Raw genomic sequence first — 18621 nt, forward strand, 5'->3', positions numbered from 1 at the left:
AAGAAAGATCATCTTGGCATCAAATTAGAAATGGAATATGCCACCATCTTGGCATAGTGTTAGTTTTGTTGGGTTTTAGGAGATTCTCACTGTAAGGCCTATCCAATTTGTCATCATATCTTACCAAACATGCTTCATAACCAGGTCCACCACCCCCCATTCCCCCTCCACCCCCCCAACCCCCCTATAGCATCTCTCTTGAAGAATTCTAGCCCTGTGTTACTATGTGACATGCCCAGAACAACCTGCCACTGTCAGGATATGTCAGAATTGACCAGCATCACTGGTACTGGCACCAATGATCTGTTGTGCACCCAGACAAGCTCTGTGAGTCCAGAACTGCACCGCTGGATACCCACCTCCCTCCAAAGTTCATGCTCTACCACTTTCACTTTTGCCCATGTGTCCCTCACTTGCTCGCATCCACACCAACATCCCACACTGCTTACCGTACCCTCTGTGCGTTTATCACTTGGAACACCTCACCTGGACAAATAGCTGTACCACTCACTTTTATCACTCTTAATATCTCTCTCTCTCTCTCATTTCCACAATAGGACAGAAAGGATCAAAACGGGTAGGAGAGCTGCCTGACATTCTGCTCCTTACCCCTTAAGTCGACATGATCCTAACACTGACTACATGGAGAATCTGACTGATTGTGTCTCAGCCCCGAGATTGGTATCATGGGCTGCTTTTCACTTACTGTGTCTTGACTGAACACTATCGTCCTTCATTTGACTGAGGACTACTGACAACTACAACAATCATGGCTTTGTGTGTGCACAGGTATGTCTGGCTGAGTGGGCAAAGCACTAAAAGATAAGGCAGGGCAATATAAGACCCAGAATGTTGTAAGCATCCAAGTAGCCTCAGAGTAAGTCAGCAACCAGGCTGGAGATGCAGTGTGGTCCAGAGTGCAAACAGTCCTTGTTGCTGCATTACAATTCTAGTTGCTGGTGCAGACTGAAGTGCATTACACAAATGTAGAAGTGCCCTGTACATAGATCAGATATGTGCCAAGAAGGTTCTTACAGCTTATCAAATCCATGGATGTGGAGTTTGTGTGTCCAGTGCCCAGAGAGCATGCTGAGAGTTGTTGGTGCCTGGTAGCCATGGAGGTCCTTTGCAGCAAGTGGTAAGCAGAAGTTGCCGAGTACTCACTCCACATTTTAGAATACTCACTGTCTACGCTGACTACTCCCTTTGATAAGATTGAAAGTTGCATAGTAATTTTTTTATTCATTTATAGGACATAGGCATCACAGGCTGGCCCAATATTTATTACCCTTCCCTAGTTGCCCTTGAGAAGATGGTGAGCTGCCTTCCTGAACCACTACAGTCCATGAGCTGTAGGTAGACTTATACAATATTGTAAGGGAAAGAATTCCAGGACTTTGAACCAGCAACACTGAAGAAATGGCAATATATTTCCAAGTCAAGATAATGAGTGGCTTGGAGGGGAACTTGCAGGTGGTGCTGTTCCTGTGTGTCTGCTGCTCTTGTCCTTCTGGATGTAAGTGGTCATGGGTTTGGAAGGAGGTCTTTAAAGATCTTTGGTGAATGTATCTTGTCGATATTACACACTGCTGCCACTGAACATCAGTGGTGGAGGGAATGGATGCTTGTGGATATGGTGCCAATCAAGCCAGCTGCTTTATCCTCATGGTCTCAAACTTCTTGAGTGTTGTTGGAGCTGCACTCATCTGGAATATGGTGAGTACTCCAACATGCTCCTGACTTGTGCCTTGTAGATGATGGACAGGCTTTGGGGAGTCAGGAGGTGAGTTACTTGCTGCAGGATTCAGAGCCTTTGACCAGCTCTTGTAGCCGCACTATGTATAGGATGAGTCCTGTACAGTTTCTGCTCAATGGTAACCCCAAGGATGTGGAGACTGTGGGATTCAGTGATGGTGATGCCGTTGAATGTCAAGGGGTGGAGGTTAAGTTCTCTTTTAATGGAGATGGCCATTTCTGGCATTTGTGTGTAATAGATGTTACTTGTCAGGTTTCAGCCCATGATGGGAGATTGTCCAGGTCTTATTGCATTTGGACATGGACTGCTTCAATATCTGAAGAATCATGAATTGTTCTGAACATTATACAATCATCAGCGAACATCCCCACTTCTCTCCGTATAATGGAGGGAAGGTCATTGATGAAGCATCTGGAGATGGTTCTACCTAAACCACTACCTTGAGGAACTCTTGCAGAGATATCCAGGAGCTGAGTTGACTGACCTCTACAACCAGAAGTATTTTGTTTTGTGCCAGGTATGACTCCAAGCAGAGAGATTTTCCCCATTCCAATTGACTCCAGTTTTGTTAGGGGGTCTTTGTTGCCATGTCTGATCAAATGTAGCCTCATTGTCTAGAGCAGTCACTCTCTCCTCCCCTATGGAATTCAGCTCTTCTCCATGAACTAAAGCTGTAATGCGATCAGGAGCTGTGTAGCCCTGGTGGAGCATAAACTGAGGGTCAGTGAGCAGGTTATTGTTGAGCATGTGCTTGATAGCACTGTTGTCAACACTTTACACCACTTTACTGATGATCAAGAGTAGACTGATGGAGTGATAATTGGCTGTGACAAATATAAACAGAATTGTTTGTAGGTCTGCTCCTGAGCATGGCCAAACTGGCCATAAACAGGTCCAGGCAGCAGGCTATAGAGAGGGTCATTATGGCCGATTGCCTACTCCTTTTCCGCAGCTACGTCCAAGCCCGGGTGTCCCTTGAGTTGTTCAGGGAGAGCTGGGCACAGCAGGGAGTGGAGTACTTTATTTCCCCCTCCAACTCCATTTTGATTTAACCCCTGCCCTCCCTTTCACTTTTTCTGATCACACAGCATTGCCTTTTGATGTGAAGGGCAGTGCTTGTCATTGGCCACCCTGGTGTTTCCTTTCTTCCTGGTGGTGGAAATTGAATAAAGATTTGTACAGCTGTCATCTTTCATCTGTCTCACACCTGCACACACAACATGGGCGCTGTGGAAAAATAAGCACTACCACAGCTAGGCAGTAGTATGGGGTAAAGTTTTAAGTTTTGGATGCTGCCTGACCTGTTGCGCTTTTCCAGCAACACATTTTCAGCTCTGATCTCCAGCATCTGCAGTCCTCACTTTCTCCTAGTAAAGTTTTAACGAAAAAGAAAAAAATATGTAAACAGAATTGTTGGGGAAACTCAGCAGATCTGGCAGCATTTGTAGAGAAAAAGCAGAGGGGTCAGTGTGCTCAAAATGTTAAGTCTGTTTCTATATCCAGGTCAGAATAGTTCAGTTAATTGCTGTCACCATTGTCAGATTCAATATCTATCCCGGTTTTGGTATGTTGTGAAGGAGGTATCATTTTTAAGAGGCAGTCCCACTAGTCACCTGGTTTATATCACGATAAGCTCCCACCTCCCTAATCTCAAATACCAAATAGGATGAAAGGTACAATGTTGAGAGAATATAACAATCTCCATTTCCCCTTCACGTCACACACCATCCTGACTTGAACACATATCTCCATTACTTCAGTATCAGTTGCTCAGAGTGCTAGAATTCCATCTGCTGTTTAAAGAGGGCTAGTAAAGGCAATTGTTACTGAGAAGGCATTTGATATGCTTTCCTTTATTGGTCAGAGTATTGAGTACAGGAGTTGGGAGATCATGTTGTGGCTGTATAGGACATTCAGTAGGCCACTTTTGGAATATTGCATGCAATTTTGGTCTCCTTCCTATCGGAAGGATGTTGTGAAACTTGAAAGGGTTCAGAAAAGATTTACAAGAATGTTGCCAGGGTTGGAGAATTTGAGCTATAGAGAGAGGTTGATTGGGTTGGGGCTGTTATCCCTGGAGTGTTGAAGGTTGAGGGGTGACGTTATAGAGGTTTATACAATCATGAGGGGCATGGATAGGGTAAATAGACAAAGTCTTTTCCCTGGGGGGGGGGGGGGGGGGGTCCAGAACTAGAGGGCATAGGTTTAAGGTGAGAGGAGAAAGATGTAAAAGAGACCTAAGGGGCAACTTTTTCACACAGAGGGTGGTGCGTGTGTGGAATGGGCTGACAGAGGAAGTGGTGGAAGCTAGTACAATTGCAACATTTAAAAGGCATCTGGATGGGTATATGAATAGGAAGGGTTTGGAGGGATGTGGGATGGGTGCTGGCAGGTGGGACTAGATTGGGTTGGGATATCTGGTCGGCATGGACAGGTTGGACCGAAAGGTCTGTTTCCGTGCTGTACATCTCTATGACTCTATGAGAACAAATTTTGAGAGGAGTTCAAAAAAAGAAAAATATGTATGTTAATGACTCAATATCAGTAATGGAATAATGGATTGTAACCTTCAGGTTTCCTTTGTTTTTCTAGGTGATCCACCACTTACTGGATCTGGAACAATCAGAATAATTGTTGATGATCTCAACGATAACACTCCTCTTTTTGACCAACGTCAATGCAGTGTCACAGTCAGTGAAGCTGCCCCCATTGGCTTCAAGGTTTTAACTGTCCATGCGGTCGATCCAGATGCTGGAGGGAATGGGCAAGTCAGGTATGATGGCATACAGATTCGCTAAACAACACACAGAACCACCTGGAAGATAATAAATTTGTTAAGATCTGTGCTTTCACAAGGACTTGCTTCATTTTTCCATCTATTTGTTTGCTTGCTAATATTAACTACAATAATTGAAAAGAAGATGCTTATTTTCTGTTTAATGGAAAATGGGGCAGGATTTTTTTTAGCCAATCTCCCCACTCTAATGGGGGGAGAGCACAGAGGCAGGAGGACATGAAGTTGCACACTGCTCAGCAGTGGCTAGTTTGGTAGCTCCATCCTGCCTCCTGGCCTTTTTTTTTGCTGAAGGCAGGATAGGAGTTAGTGGAGTCACCCACCAGTAATTAAAGTGTACTACACTTCCTGTAGTGAAGCTCAAATGAGGCCTCTTGTCAGAGGCAGTCTGGAAGTTGTAGTTGGCTGCCAGTTCCCCATTTGAGGCACGTTTCACAGCCTGCCTGGCCTCAGCTGTGGCCAGAGGAATCCCTTTGGAAGAGCCACTCCCCCTCAATTTATCAATACACATTTCAGGAACAGGTGGGACTTGAACCCTGTCTCACTAGAATTTAAACAAATGTCTTCAATGTTTCATGGCCTCCTAATGACTCACCAGGCTTGAGTAGCTACCTTCCATCCTTATTTGGAATGCAAGCCCACCATCTTCCCACTAATTGATTAATTCAGAAGGGAGATGATTAACTCCTCCCTGTATTTGGGGGTTATGAAACATAAGAGAGAATACTGTCCAGGGTTTCTCCTCAAGAATTAACGTTTATGTGTTCAAAGCAAACATTATATCACCTTAAAACTGTTAAAACATAACATTAGTTTCATATTTAAATCATTGAAGTTTCCTGATCCCATCTACATCAGTCTAAAGTACAAGTAACATATAGGATTACTTATATGTCTTATTCACAAATCTAATGCAGAGGCTATTTTGAGATTTTCATGAATCTCATCAAGTTGTTTCACTTCAATAGTTCTGGGCTTCTTCGGAAAGATGGTTATTTAGAAAGCAACGTTTAGAAAGAAACCTACTTCGTAGGTGAGAAGAAACTTATATTTCCTAGGTAAAATAATAACAGTCCACTATTAATTACATTATACACTTATAATGAACGTGGAGTACAAAACAAGACGGCATGGGTTTAAGGCGTGGGGAAATATTTACAAAGGACCTGAGGAGTAACTTTTTCACACAGAGGGCGGTGCATGTATGGAGCAAGCTGCCAGAGGAAGTGGTGGAGGTGGATACAATTACAACATTTAAGAGTCATCTGGGTTCATGTATGAGGAGGAAGGGTTTAGAGTAATATGGGTTAAATGCTGGCATGTGGGACTAGGTCAGATTCCACACTATAGGAATCTATGACTCTATGACTCTACAATGAAGGTTCCCTCTTCTCAACCTCACCCCTCACCTGAGGCTTGTGCACCCTCAGTTCAAAACAATAGTAGTTCTTTCTCTCTCTCTCTCTCTTTCTTTCTCTCTCTCTCTAACGAGAGAGCATGATCTTCTGGATCCATGGCGACTTTACCTTTACCTTTCATTATAGAGACATTCAAACTGTGTTGTCCATGCATACAAACTGTTTTAGCTGCACACTGATTTTACATAAATGTTTGAGATGACATGAAAGTGAAAATAATAGAAGTTAGTACTGACAGTATTTGGCAAAGAAGGATACAAAGAAGCTTGCTGGAACAGAAAGCCTGGCCGAGACCAGGTGGTCTGAATGGTTTCTGTGCTGTATATTCTACTTAGTTCAATGCAGTCACTCAAAAACCCTTCACCAATCTTTGACTAATGCTTAATAATATACGTTGCATTTGTAAGAATGCCTGAGATTTAGGAAACTGTTTTAATAAATTCATTTCTATCATTTTTCTCTTAACTGAACTGTTGTAACTGCCCACATCTCACCATTAATCTCTTTCAGTTGGTTGAGAAGTTGAATTTTCATTGCTGTTTTGTTCAAAACTGACAAATTTATATAATTTTAAAGATATTTCTTCATTCATTACTAATAATTGGACACACATACACACATCCTTCTTCAACAGCATACACACTTACAACTTGTCTATTTTTTTAGTTCAGTCAATTGATTCAATTTTGCATTGAACCTTCAACTTGCAAGCTACTTGCTGATTGTTGATTTTATTTAGTTCCATTGTGGAATGTGGCCATCACTGGCAAGGCTAGGCTAGAACTTGTTGCCTGTCTTGCATTGTCCTTGAACTCTTGCAAAACCATTTCAGAACACAGTTAACAGTCAATCATTACATGTCTGGGGTCATATGTAGGCCAGGTAATACAGCAGTAGTCCCTTTCTAAAGGACATTAGTGAATTAGGTGTTTGTTTTTAAATAAAAAGTTATAATGGGTCACCATCATCGAGACTAGTTCAATGATTACAATTCCAGATTTATTAATTGAATTTTAATATTATCAGTATAACATTCAAGGCTATAGGTCAAATGCTGGAAAGTGCAGCCTTGCTGGGCTGAAGGGCCTCTTTTGCTCTGTATGATTCCATATATCATAGTGGAATGTGAACCCATGTATCCAGAACATTAACCTAGGTCTTTAGTTTCCTAGTCCCCTGACATTACCACTATGCTATCATTTCCCCGGCTAATTTATATTGATAAAACTTTATAGTTCCTGTAATGAAATGTATCATTATGCTTTGTAGATAAAGTTATGACATTGCATTGTTCATTGTGTTATAAAGTGTTGTTATAGTGAAATCTAAACAATGTGTTCTGAAGATGGGTCATTTGACTTGAAACATTAACTCTGCTTTCTCTCCACGGATGCTGCCAGATCTGCTGAATTTCTACAGCAATTTCCATTTTTGTTTCAGATTTCCAGCATCTGCAGTTCTTTTACTGTATCTACACTATGTGTTGTCCATAAATATAAACTGCTTTCGCTGTGCATTGACATATTTTACATAAAGGCTCTGAAGTCCTGATAATCTGAGTTTTCCTTTCCCAATTAAACAATTTGATGTGATTTCACAGTGAGCAGGAGTTCCATTCTATTGGAATTCTACCCTCTATTTTCTTCATCCTATTTTGATTGCCTTCTCCACTGGCCAGTGGAGTGTCTGGGGCAGCTAAAGGCAAACAAGATGTTTCATCAGATTTCCATTTGATCTGCCTCAGAAGGCAGAAATGTATTTCTAGGTTGGCAAGGTTTTATAATCCTTCCAGCTGTTTTGAGTCTGTTGTTTTCTTCTTGGGTATCATTTACTTTTAACCTAACTCTTAACCGAGTTGTTATGTGGGAGAAACTCAAATGGTATTCATCCTTTTAAGACAAAAATGGGGAGGAATTTCTTCTCTCAGTGGGTTGTTATATTGTGGAATCCTTTGCCCCAGAATGCTATACAGGCTGGGTCGTTATGCATATTTAAGGCTGAGATCGGCAGTATTTGAATCAGTAAAGGAATCAAGTGTTGTAGGGAAAAGGCATGAAGGTGGAGTTGAGGAGTTTTAGCTCAGCTATGATCTCATTGAATGACAGAGCAGGCTGAAAGGCCTGCTTCTGCTCCTTTATCTTATGGTCTTGTAATTCCTCTCTGCTAGTGACCTTTGTTTCTTTTGTCAGATACAAAACTTGGCCTAACATCCTGAAGTAGCGGTTTGAATCCGCAAAGTAGAGCGTCTTCCCCCTAAAAGCTATGCTTCACTGCAGGGAGAAAGCAATCATAAAGGTTCCTGCAGCTTAAACAATTCCAGGATCTCTGACCCTTTAAGCTGCTGTAGGTCTTTCAATCCACACCTTAACCTTCAATGGTCAAGGTCTCAATCAGAGATGTTTACAATGCCTACACTAATTCAGAATTCTGTTGGACTGTAGCAATCATGAAACAGTGATGCCACAGTGATGGCTCCCCACAGAATATAAAGTTGTGTGAAAGTGTGACTTATACTGAAGACTTACAGAAAAGCTATTGTGACTTGTAAGTGCTACAACTAAATGATTCCAATTGTGCTCTTTTCATTCTTAGCTACTCAATGGATTTTGGAGAGTCTCCATTCTCTATTGACCCAATCAGTGGAGAAATTGTTACTACTTCTACTTTGGACAGGGAAATCCAGACAAGTTATACACTGATTGTACTAGCTACTGACAAAAATCACATGGAGCCATTGTCCAGTTCAACCTTAGTGTTGGTCATAGTAGAGGATGTAAATGATGAGCCACCCGAGTTCCTGAATGATCCATATGTCGCAAATGTCCCTGCAATTCTAAATGAGGGTAAGTTTCTGAAATATATTTCCATATTCATATCAAACAGGACTTTTTTTTAACCAAATTGCAGTCTTTTATCATTCCTAGTGATGCTACATATGATTTTGCAATATTAATCTCTTCTCAAAAAGTAATTGAGAACGACAACTTGGACTTGAAGAAATAAACATTTTAAGGCTTCTTAAGGGCACAGTTTGAAATGAATGCTAACCCAAGATAGAAATCACAAAGCTAGGTATAAAATGTTTCTTAACGGAGGAGAGAACAGTGAAGAGGCAAAGCAATAAAGGGTAGGAATTTCCAAAGATCAGGAACTAGGTGAGTAAATTTGGTGGGTGTGGTGTGGTCAGGGTGCTGGGGTAGGTGAATGCTACAAAAGGTCAGAGGAGGAGGATCAGAGAATTTGGTAGCAGTTTAAGACTAGTGAAAATTACTGAGATTATGGAGGAATTAAAGACAAGGATGCCAATTTTGAATTTGAAACATGCGTAGATTGAATACTGACCTAGATTAACAAGAATGAGATTGATGGGTGAACAGAATTTGATATGTCAAAGGGTAAGGGACAAATAGGAGAACCAAGCCGTCAGAGTATGAGACGCCAATGACAATGGATGGACTGAGGAGGAAAAAATATTATGTAGATAGAAGTGTTTAGATTAGATTAGATTATTTACAGTGTGGAAACAGGCCCTTTGGCCCAACAAGTCCACACCGACCCGCCGAAGCGCAACCCACCCAGATCCATTCCCCTACATTTACCCCTTCACCTAACACTCCGGGCAATTTAGCATGGCCAATTCATCTAACCTGCACATTTTTGGACTGTGGGAGGAAACCAGAGCACCCATTCTCCCTTTGTGATATCAGATATTGGGACGAAAGCACAGCTCAAGGCCAAATAGATCTCAAACCATCTGGGAAAGGTGAAACAATAGCCAGGGAAGCTGGCAATCTATGGTGAGGGAATGAGCTCATGGCAACAACCAAAAGCAATACATCATTGTTCCCAAAGATTAGCTGAAGGATGTTGGGTTTGTCCAGAAAGGTATGTTAGTCAGAACCTCTGATAGGATAGAGCCAGTGATTGTCATTGGTCATCAGTGTACATGCAGAAGCTGACCTTCATAATTTTGAATAACATCATTAAAGGACATCAAGTAGATGAGGAACAAAAAGGCATAAAATTGAACTCGCTGGATGTGGCAGTTTACAGCTAGGAAGAGAAGCAGTTTTTAAAGTAGGGTTTTGGCTACAGTGTGACAATTAAGAATGTAGACAAGTGAAAAAAGTTCCACAGGGAAGAATAATGGAGAAAAGATATTGCTGGATAAAAAAATGTTTGGTCATATTGGAGGCTATGGAGAAGTCAAGGAGGACTGGTAGAAATGTATTATAATCACAGTCATAGGCAATGTTATTCATAACTTGATATGTGAGCAACAGAAAATTGAAAAGAGAAGTTGTGAAAAAAAAGGCTTCATTAGAAAGGCAACCCATCCTGAACTTTCTGAAGAAGTTGAACTGAATAGCATTGCTTCCTGCATTATCATTTACTTCAGTCAGTAATTTCAATTGCTAAGAAATTTGTCTGATGTATGATGTTTCTTTTCCTCTCTTACTGTAATAGTGATGAAATCCAAACTCTGTCACCCATCGACTAAAGTTCACGGTGCCGGGGTGAGATTTGATGACTTGAATGTCATTACCAGGTTAAAAGCATATGTTGGTCACCTCCTTCCCTCAGAATTTTCATTGGACATTATAACTGAGAAATTTTTTAAAAAATTATTCTAAAAAAAACAATTATGACGAGGTCCAGATTAAAGATTGCAGGAAAAATGTTGTCTACAGATTTTTAGTTCCAACCCACAATCCCTGTTGGGAACTCCAGGTGGATCCCATAGCTGCCAATGAGTTTGACCTCTCTAAGATAAGCCAGGGCAAGAAACCCCAAAGTTCACAGTCAGATCCCTCTTACATCAAAGACTTTATAAGGGGCATGAGAAATTCTGCTCCTAATCTTGAAATCTTTAGAGCATGACCATTTAGAGTTACGGCAAGTCTCTAAATAATCCAGAAAGGGTTACAGAAGTAATTGACCAAGCCTCAAAGTTTTGGTACGTAGTAAGGGCAGTAGAAATCTTGAATGCAGCAATCATTGAACATTTCGGATGATATGTTTGAAGTCGAATGATAGCTTATCAATCATTATCTGCAGGAATGTAGGGCAGGGAAATAAACTGATTGTAAAACTGAAACTGATTGTAAAACACATATGAGGGTGTTAGCGGTAAATTTGCCAGACTAGTAATACAATGCACTAAATAAGTGTTTCAAACACTTGGGTATGAATTCAATGGCTAAGTCAGCTGGTAGCAGCACCACCATGGCCACTTCCAGAAGCCTGGTTGGGATTGGACTCCAATCAGGCACTTCCCTTCCTGCTGTTGGAATCCCTAGGGTGCTCAGAGTGACAAATAATGGCTACTGCTAGTAGTGTAGGAGGTCATCATCTGGAAAAGCCATGGTGGCCCCAGAGTTCAGTCATGTAGGGCAGCCAAGCCAGGGCCAGTCAGAGAGGCCTCAGGGAGGGTTTGAAGGGAGTGAGAGAATGGTAGGGGTCGTTGGGGTGGGGGGAGAGGTGGCCTACCATTTCATCGGCACGGCCTTGTGTGGGGCATTAGGAACCAAATAGGAGGCATCTTTCCCCCGATCCCTTCACAAATTCGGTAGAATAGCAAGGAGAGCATCTAAAGTGTCCTTTACTTAACTATTTAAGGCAATGCTAATTGCCCATATAGTGTCCAGGGATATGCAGGCTGGGTGGGTAAGCCATAGGAAATGAAAGGTTACGGGGAATAGGGTAGAGGTGTGGATCTGGGTGGAGTGCCCTTTGGAGGGTTGGTGCGGACTTGATGGCGGAATAGCCTGCTTCCACACTGTAGGGATTCCATAAGACTTGGGTCTGGACCCACAGCAAATGTGATTGACTATAGGGATGGACAATAAATGCTGTAATGGTCAGCAATGCCCTTGGCCCCAAATAAATAAAAAGAGAGGACAAATCATGTAAGTACAGGATTATTGGAGCCACCCACATGGTTTATGAATATCCTTCCTTCATGGGAGGATGTCCTGTACTCCTTCAGCCAAGGAAATCTATTGCCTGACCTACAAGTGGCTTCAGCCGCCATGTTTTTGACTTTTCATTGCCCTCTAAGCCATCCATCCCAAGGTCAATTAGGATTGGACAATAAATGCAGACCTTGCTAGCAATGCACACATTTCAAATGACAAAAAGCAGCTTTTATGGATATATTTTTAATGAATCACTGTGTTTAACTATTCCCACAGGTTCATTTGTTTACGCCGTAACAACAAAAGATAGAGATACAGGAATAAATGCTGACCTGAGCTTTTCCTTGTATGGCCCAAATGCAAACAAGTTTGCTATTGATCCAGTTAGGGGTGTGATTTTTGCAAAACAGATATTGAAAGGATTAATGGACATTACAGTAATTGTTAATGTAATTGATGGAGGAGACAATCCAAAAATGGACAGTACAACTCTTACAGTGCGGTTTCAAAGTACCAATGACTTCCCACAATTCTTCGTGGATAACAAAATGCATGTCTATCCTGAAGATCAAGCAGTCAATACTGTGATTTCTAAGGTCAGTGCCTTTGACAACGTGAAAGGAAAAATTAGACCTATTCTCTTTTATCTTGCGGCAGGCAACTTTGGAGATGTGTTTCAAATGGACCAACTAACAGGAGAATTGAAGATAAAAAACACACTGGATTTTGAGATTGTAAAATATTACCAGCTCTGGATTGAAGCCAGGAATTCAGGTTCACCACCATTTTCTTCTTATGCCAGAATAGACATAAATATTACAGATGTAAATGATAATTTTCCTGAATTCAAACAGAGTATCTACAGATGTGAAGTATATGAGAATGTTCCAGCCTGTGATGTTTGCAACGTGTCTGCAGCTGATATGGATTCTGGTCTGAATGGATTCATAGAATATAGTATTGTTGCTGGAAATGTTAATGATGCATTTAAGATCAATAGTTCCAGTGGAGTCATAAGAACCGTTCAGATGTTGGATAGAGAACGGATGGCATTATATACTTTAATAGTTAAAGCAAAAGACCAAGGAAGCAACACCAAAACAGGCACGGCAACAGTCATTATTTCTGTTCTTGACAAAAATGACAATGCTCCTCGGTTTTCCCAAATCTTCCTTGCGCATGTTCTTGAAAACGCTCCAGTTGGCTTTACCATTGTACGGATTACAACTACCGATGACGATATTGGTATGAATGCAATTAGTACATACAGTATTCCAGGTAAGACTGCAAGTCTGCCATTTGGTGTGAATCAAAGCACCGGAGATTTGATTGTGACAAGGTTATTGGACAGAGAGACAACAGATTGGTACATTGTACGAGTACATGCCAATGATTCAGCATGGGATGTAAACACAGATGTCACCATATTCGTCATTGATACAAATGACAATGTACCACAGTTTACTGAGCCATTTTACAGTTTAACCATTCCAGAACCTAAGGAGAAAGAAATGTTTGTTCTGCAAGTATCTGCCACTGACCCTGATTTGGAAAGCAATGGAAACATTTTCTACTTGCTTCAGCCTCCACATGAATTCTTCAGAGTGAATGCAACTACTGGTGAGATTTTCACGAAGCAACTCATTCCATTTAAAATCTTAGATAACCCTAGTGCTGACTGGAACAAAATTAATTTTACTCTAACTGCCTCAGACCTTGGTGAGCCACCAAATCTCAGTGAGACAACTGTAACAATTACTATCATAGCTCGCAATGATCATCCCCCTATATTTTTACCACATAGACAGTTAACTCCAGTTCCTGTGAATTTGGAGTTTGGCACCAAAGTGATTAAACTAACTGCAGTTGATGAAGACTCATATTCAAATGGAGAACTAGAATATTATATCACTGGAAACAATGATTCATTTCTATTTGGCATTGAGCAAGATAGTGGCTGGATTTTCATTGCAAACTCTTTAGCTTCAAGTCTGAACAAAGTTTTCACTGTATCAATAACAGCACATGATAAAGGCACACCATCCCTTTCTTCTAGTACAATAGTCAACTTTATAGTCACTGAAGAAAATAGATTTGCCCCACAATTTTTCTCACAGCAACTGAGTTATTTCATTCCTGAGGACTGGTCTGCTGGTTCAGTTATAGATAATCTTACTGCCTCTGACAATGACCAAGGGGTAAATGGCCAAATCATGTACTCAATAGTAGCTGGCAATGATGGAGCATATTTTTCTATTGAAAACACAACTGGATTGCTCACTTTACTGAGAAGTTTGGATTTTGAAATGGATTCTGTTTACATTCTTCAGATTAATGCTGAAGATGGTGGATGGATGTCAAAGACTGGTTCTGTTAATGTTATTATACAAGTCAAAGATGCTAATGACAATCCTCCAGTATTTTTTAGCCAGGTATTTTTTGCAACTGTGGCAGAGAACTCACCCTGTGGTACTACAGTCTTTAAAGTTAATGCCACAGACAATGACTCTGGAATCCATGCTGAGATAAATTACATTATAGAGGGTGGACACCCTGAATTTTTTATAGATCCACAGTTTGGAATAATTACTGTGCAAGAGATTTTAAATTTTGAGCTGCATCAGTTTTATGAAGTAACGGTCAGAGCATTTAACACTCATGACAGCAGTAAGTTCAGTCTGGCTAAAGTGTATGTTAATGTTACAGGTGTGAATGAATACATCCCTCAATTTGCTAAAACATTGTATAATTTTTCTGTTTCAGAGAATGCACTCAATGGAACTATTGTAGGCTGTGTGACTGCAACTGATTGCGATCTTGGTTTTGATGGCATTGTTAACTATTTACTTATAGGAAAAAGCAAAGACAGAGGCTTTCAGATCGATATGAACACTGGGGAGGTAGTTGTCTCTGGGAACATGAAACAAAACAGAGGTAGTCATGTTCTTCTTCAAGTGCTTGCTAAGAATATTGGAAGCATAAGTGGTTTTGATGTGGATGAAGCACTAATTAATATTACTATTCTCGAAGATAGTAATGCCCTCATTTTTAAATCTGCCATCTATCAGACACATGTGAGAGAAGATTCACTCGTTGGCACTTCAGTCATATCTCTGATGGCGGATAACTCTGGCACTATTCCAGAATGGAAACAGTTTGAGATTCAAATTAAAGATGGAAACAAAAATAATTCATTTTCTGTGAATTCTCAAACAGGTGAAGTGTTTATTGCATCTTCACTTGATCGGGAGACCACGCCATTTTATAACTTGACCATTACTGCTTTTGGTAGAGGGACCAGCCCAGCAACAGGGAATGCACAACTGATGATCATAGTTGATGATGTGAATGACAATGGCCCTATTCTTGTTAACACTGAAGGATACATAATGGAGAATCAACCGCCTGGTACGCAACTTATTTACCTGAATGCTACGGATCTAGATTCACTCCCCAATCAAGGGCCATTCAGGTACCAGCTAGCAGATAACAGTAACGCCAGTAGTTTTGTTACATTGTCTCCAGCTGGTGTTTTGTCAACTCAGAAAATGATTGAAAGGGAAATCATCAGTGAGTTGTATCTGCCTATAATTGTGCATGATTCTGGAATTCCATCTATGTCTTCAGTGAGCATTTTTCATGTCCTTGTACTAGATCAAAATGACAATGTTTCTCAGCCGAGAAACCTTTATATTCAAATCAATTATTATGGCAAATATTTCCCTGGTGGAAAGGTAGGTAATGTAATGTCAGAGGATCTGGATGTGTCAAATATATTCAACTGCAGCATAGTAACCAATTCTACCACCCATTTCACTATCACAACAGACACCTGTGAACTGCAATCTGGAAAACAGCTTTTCGAAAAGGACTTCAATCTTACAGTCCGGGCAAACAATGGTTTTCATAGTCCTGTGTCCAGCAATATTTATATAAAATACAAACATTTTAATAATGTTACAATTGACAATAGTGTTCTTCTTCTGGTCAGAGTCTCCATTAGAGAGTTTTTGGACAAAAAGTATTTGCATTTTGTAAAGACTGTCGATGACCTCATACGCAAAAATAACACAAAACTCTATGTTTTCGGAATGATGCCCATGAGTAGGCATGTCCTCTTGTTGGCAGCTATTGAAAAGAGCAATGGGCAGACTCTATCTCGAAGTACTCTAATAGATATTTTCACCACTCATAAACAATGGCTGAGAACTCACACTGGAATCACAATTTCTGCAGTTACTTATGATCCATGTGCAACAAATCCTTGTCACCATGATGCTGTCTGTACAAAGCAAATCAGTGTCAATATAGACACCTTACTTCTAGAAAGTTCCTCTGTCAATTTTCTGAGTCACAGTCTAATGGAACCTTTTAACTGTATCTGTCCAAATGGATATATTGGTCAGTTGTGTGAATTGGACATTGATGAATGTCAGGCTGCCCCATGTAGCAGCTATGGAACCTGTCTGAACTATCCAGGAATTTTCTCTTGCCCTTGTCCTGAAGATAAACCTGGTCCCCTTTGTGGAGCAGATAGAAGTGAATGCCAACAAAACCTGTGCCAGAATGGATTGACTTGCCTGAATTTACCTAGAGCCTTTCTATGTAAATGTCCTCCAAGTTATACAGGTAATAATCACAATAACTAAAACTTTTTAAAAGACAACCAAAGCTAATAATATAGAGAATATTTACTGGCTTTATTGTGTAATACGTTAAATTTGTTTATTGAATATACATTTCCACAATGGTAAGTTCATGCTTTGACCATAATGGAAGTATATTCAAAACTGCTTTTTTGAAATTAAGTGTTTTCATTCTGCTTTCTTGCATGTGTAATGTAATTCTATTGTGACTAATATAGATACATTACTAATATGTTCAAATACAGACAGTTGTGTTGATTATCTCAGATCACTTCCTCAGCCTATACTATATCTCATTATATATTCTTGCCTGAGCACCCTGAAATCCATTATTCAGTTGAAATACTTGAACCCCTGTTTGATTCAGTTATCCTCACAAGTTTATTTATGCAAGGTTAAAAAGTTTTAAGTTATTACCGATAGATATTTTATTTGGCTGTAATGAAAACGAGTTTATTTTTTATGGAATGTGGAAAGTCAATTAACAATTTTTTAAAAAACTTTTTAAAAAATACATCCTACAGTCACTATAGAATCCCCTGACTCTACGAAATGTATATAGTGGTTGATGGGATGGGAATGCCATCGCTTGACGTGAAGAGGGATGGAGTGTAGCCTGGCATTCCCCATAGCCTGGCATGGGGAATGTTAATAGTCAGAAGGGTGGTGGATGGGGGCATGTGATGGCATCAGGGAGCTTGATGAGCTAGTGGGGGTTGGGAGGGGTGGTGATGTTGAGAGGATGTAACGTTTATTGAACTGGAATGAAGTCCAACAGAATTAGAGCAGATCTTTTAAAGAACTCACCTGCACCCACAGCAGCCCTTGTGGCTCCTCCAACTTAATTCTAGGGACAACAGGCCTGACAGAAGCCTGACCCATCATTCAACAATGAAATTCCTTCTTGTGGGCACTTTCCTCTGAGGCATATTGACTGAGCCATGAAAATTTTCAGACACCCACTAGCCTCACTGAGAATTCAGGATCAAGTGTGTGAGGCCAACTGATTCCTTCTTTATCAAGTTAGTCACCATATACACAGGTCAGTCCATTTGACTTTATTCCTTTCTCTGGCCTCAGCCTTTGGCTTATCTCCCAATCACTTTATTGGCATCATCCTGTCTTTCTAAACTTTCACTCCCTTATGTCCTCAGCCTTCAAGAAAGTTCATTATAACAATATCTGAGTTTCTTAATATTCTCAGAAAGTCAATCTGATCAATCATTTTGCCTTCCTAGTCCTAATGTTAGTCAATATTTTCTGTTTAGCCTTACAAGCCATTATCAATCTCTCCTTTAAAAGAAAACTCTTTAAACTCTCTTTCTTCATAAATGCAATTCCCCACTTGAGAAGATAGATTTTTCTGTTACTGTTCAGACACTTGCTATGAATTCTAAAAGAAGTGTTCTGACTGCCATCCATTTTCTGGGTTTCCTTCCACTTTCACTCAACTGCTGTAACCCTGAGCAGTAATTCTCAGTTTGATGATTAATTGGCATGAACTTTTACCTTACATCTCCCACATAGCTGACATGAATGTTTTACAATAATTTTGCAGGATCCAGAATGTTTATTTTCAATATTGTATTATCATGAACATGTTAAAGTTATTTTAGAAAAAGTAGACTATATCATGCTACATCAATAATAAAATGAGGTTTTGTTACAGGTAATTTGTGTCAAACTATTGTGAACTACTGTGCAATGTCACATGGTCACTTGAACCATGGATCCTGTGTCAACCTTCCCACTGAATACAATTGTAGCTGCCCATTCAGTAAGTTCTCTCTTACATCACAATTATCTTCTTCTGAATTGTATATTGATGAGTGTAGATGCTATCAAAAGTAACATTATCAGAGAATCACACAGTATGGAGAAAGACCATTCAACCCATTATGTTTCTTCTAGCTCACAGACTAGAATTAACTCCAGAAAACATTTTTTCCACTTCCTGCCTGAGAGTGGTGTACATTTTGATTATTCAGAAATGGATACAGATCCCCCAAACACATTTTCAGTAAAATGTTCTTTGTTATATCATGTAACATAGTAACACTGGTAAAATAGAACTAATTGTTCACCCTTA

General features: G+C 40.3%; 1 protein-coding gene across 6 annotated transcripts in view; it reads left to right on the top strand.

Annotated features, from left to right (window-relative positions):
• Window positions 1-18621, top strand: part of LOC140481305 (protocadherin Fat 4-like) — a 158476-nt gene that overhangs the window by 64803 nt on the left and 75052 nt on the right. For 3 of the 6 annotated variants that reach the window (XM_072577269.1, XM_072577270.1, XM_072577273.1), the window contains 4 exons: window positions 4349-4529; window positions 8561-8811; window positions 12163-16515; window positions 18202-18309. In XM_072577269.1, coding sequence (XP_072433370.1) covers window positions 4349-4529; window positions 8561-8811; window positions 12163-16515; window positions 18202-18309 — 4893 coding nt within the window. The remainder of the gene's footprint in view (window positions 1-4348; window positions 4530-8560; window positions 8812-12162; window positions 16516-18201; window positions 18310-18621) is intronic. The other 3 variants (XM_072577272.1, XM_072577274.1, XM_072577271.1) reach the window with 3 other exon arrangements.

Source organism: Chiloscyllium punctatum, chromosome 9 (genome assembly GCF_047496795.1).
Source record: "Chiloscyllium punctatum isolate Juve2018m chromosome 9, sChiPun1.3, whole genome shotgun sequence".
In the NCBI taxonomy this organism is placed as follows: domain Eukaryota; kingdom Metazoa; phylum Chordata; class Chondrichthyes; order Orectolobiformes; family Hemiscylliidae; genus Chiloscyllium; species Chiloscyllium punctatum.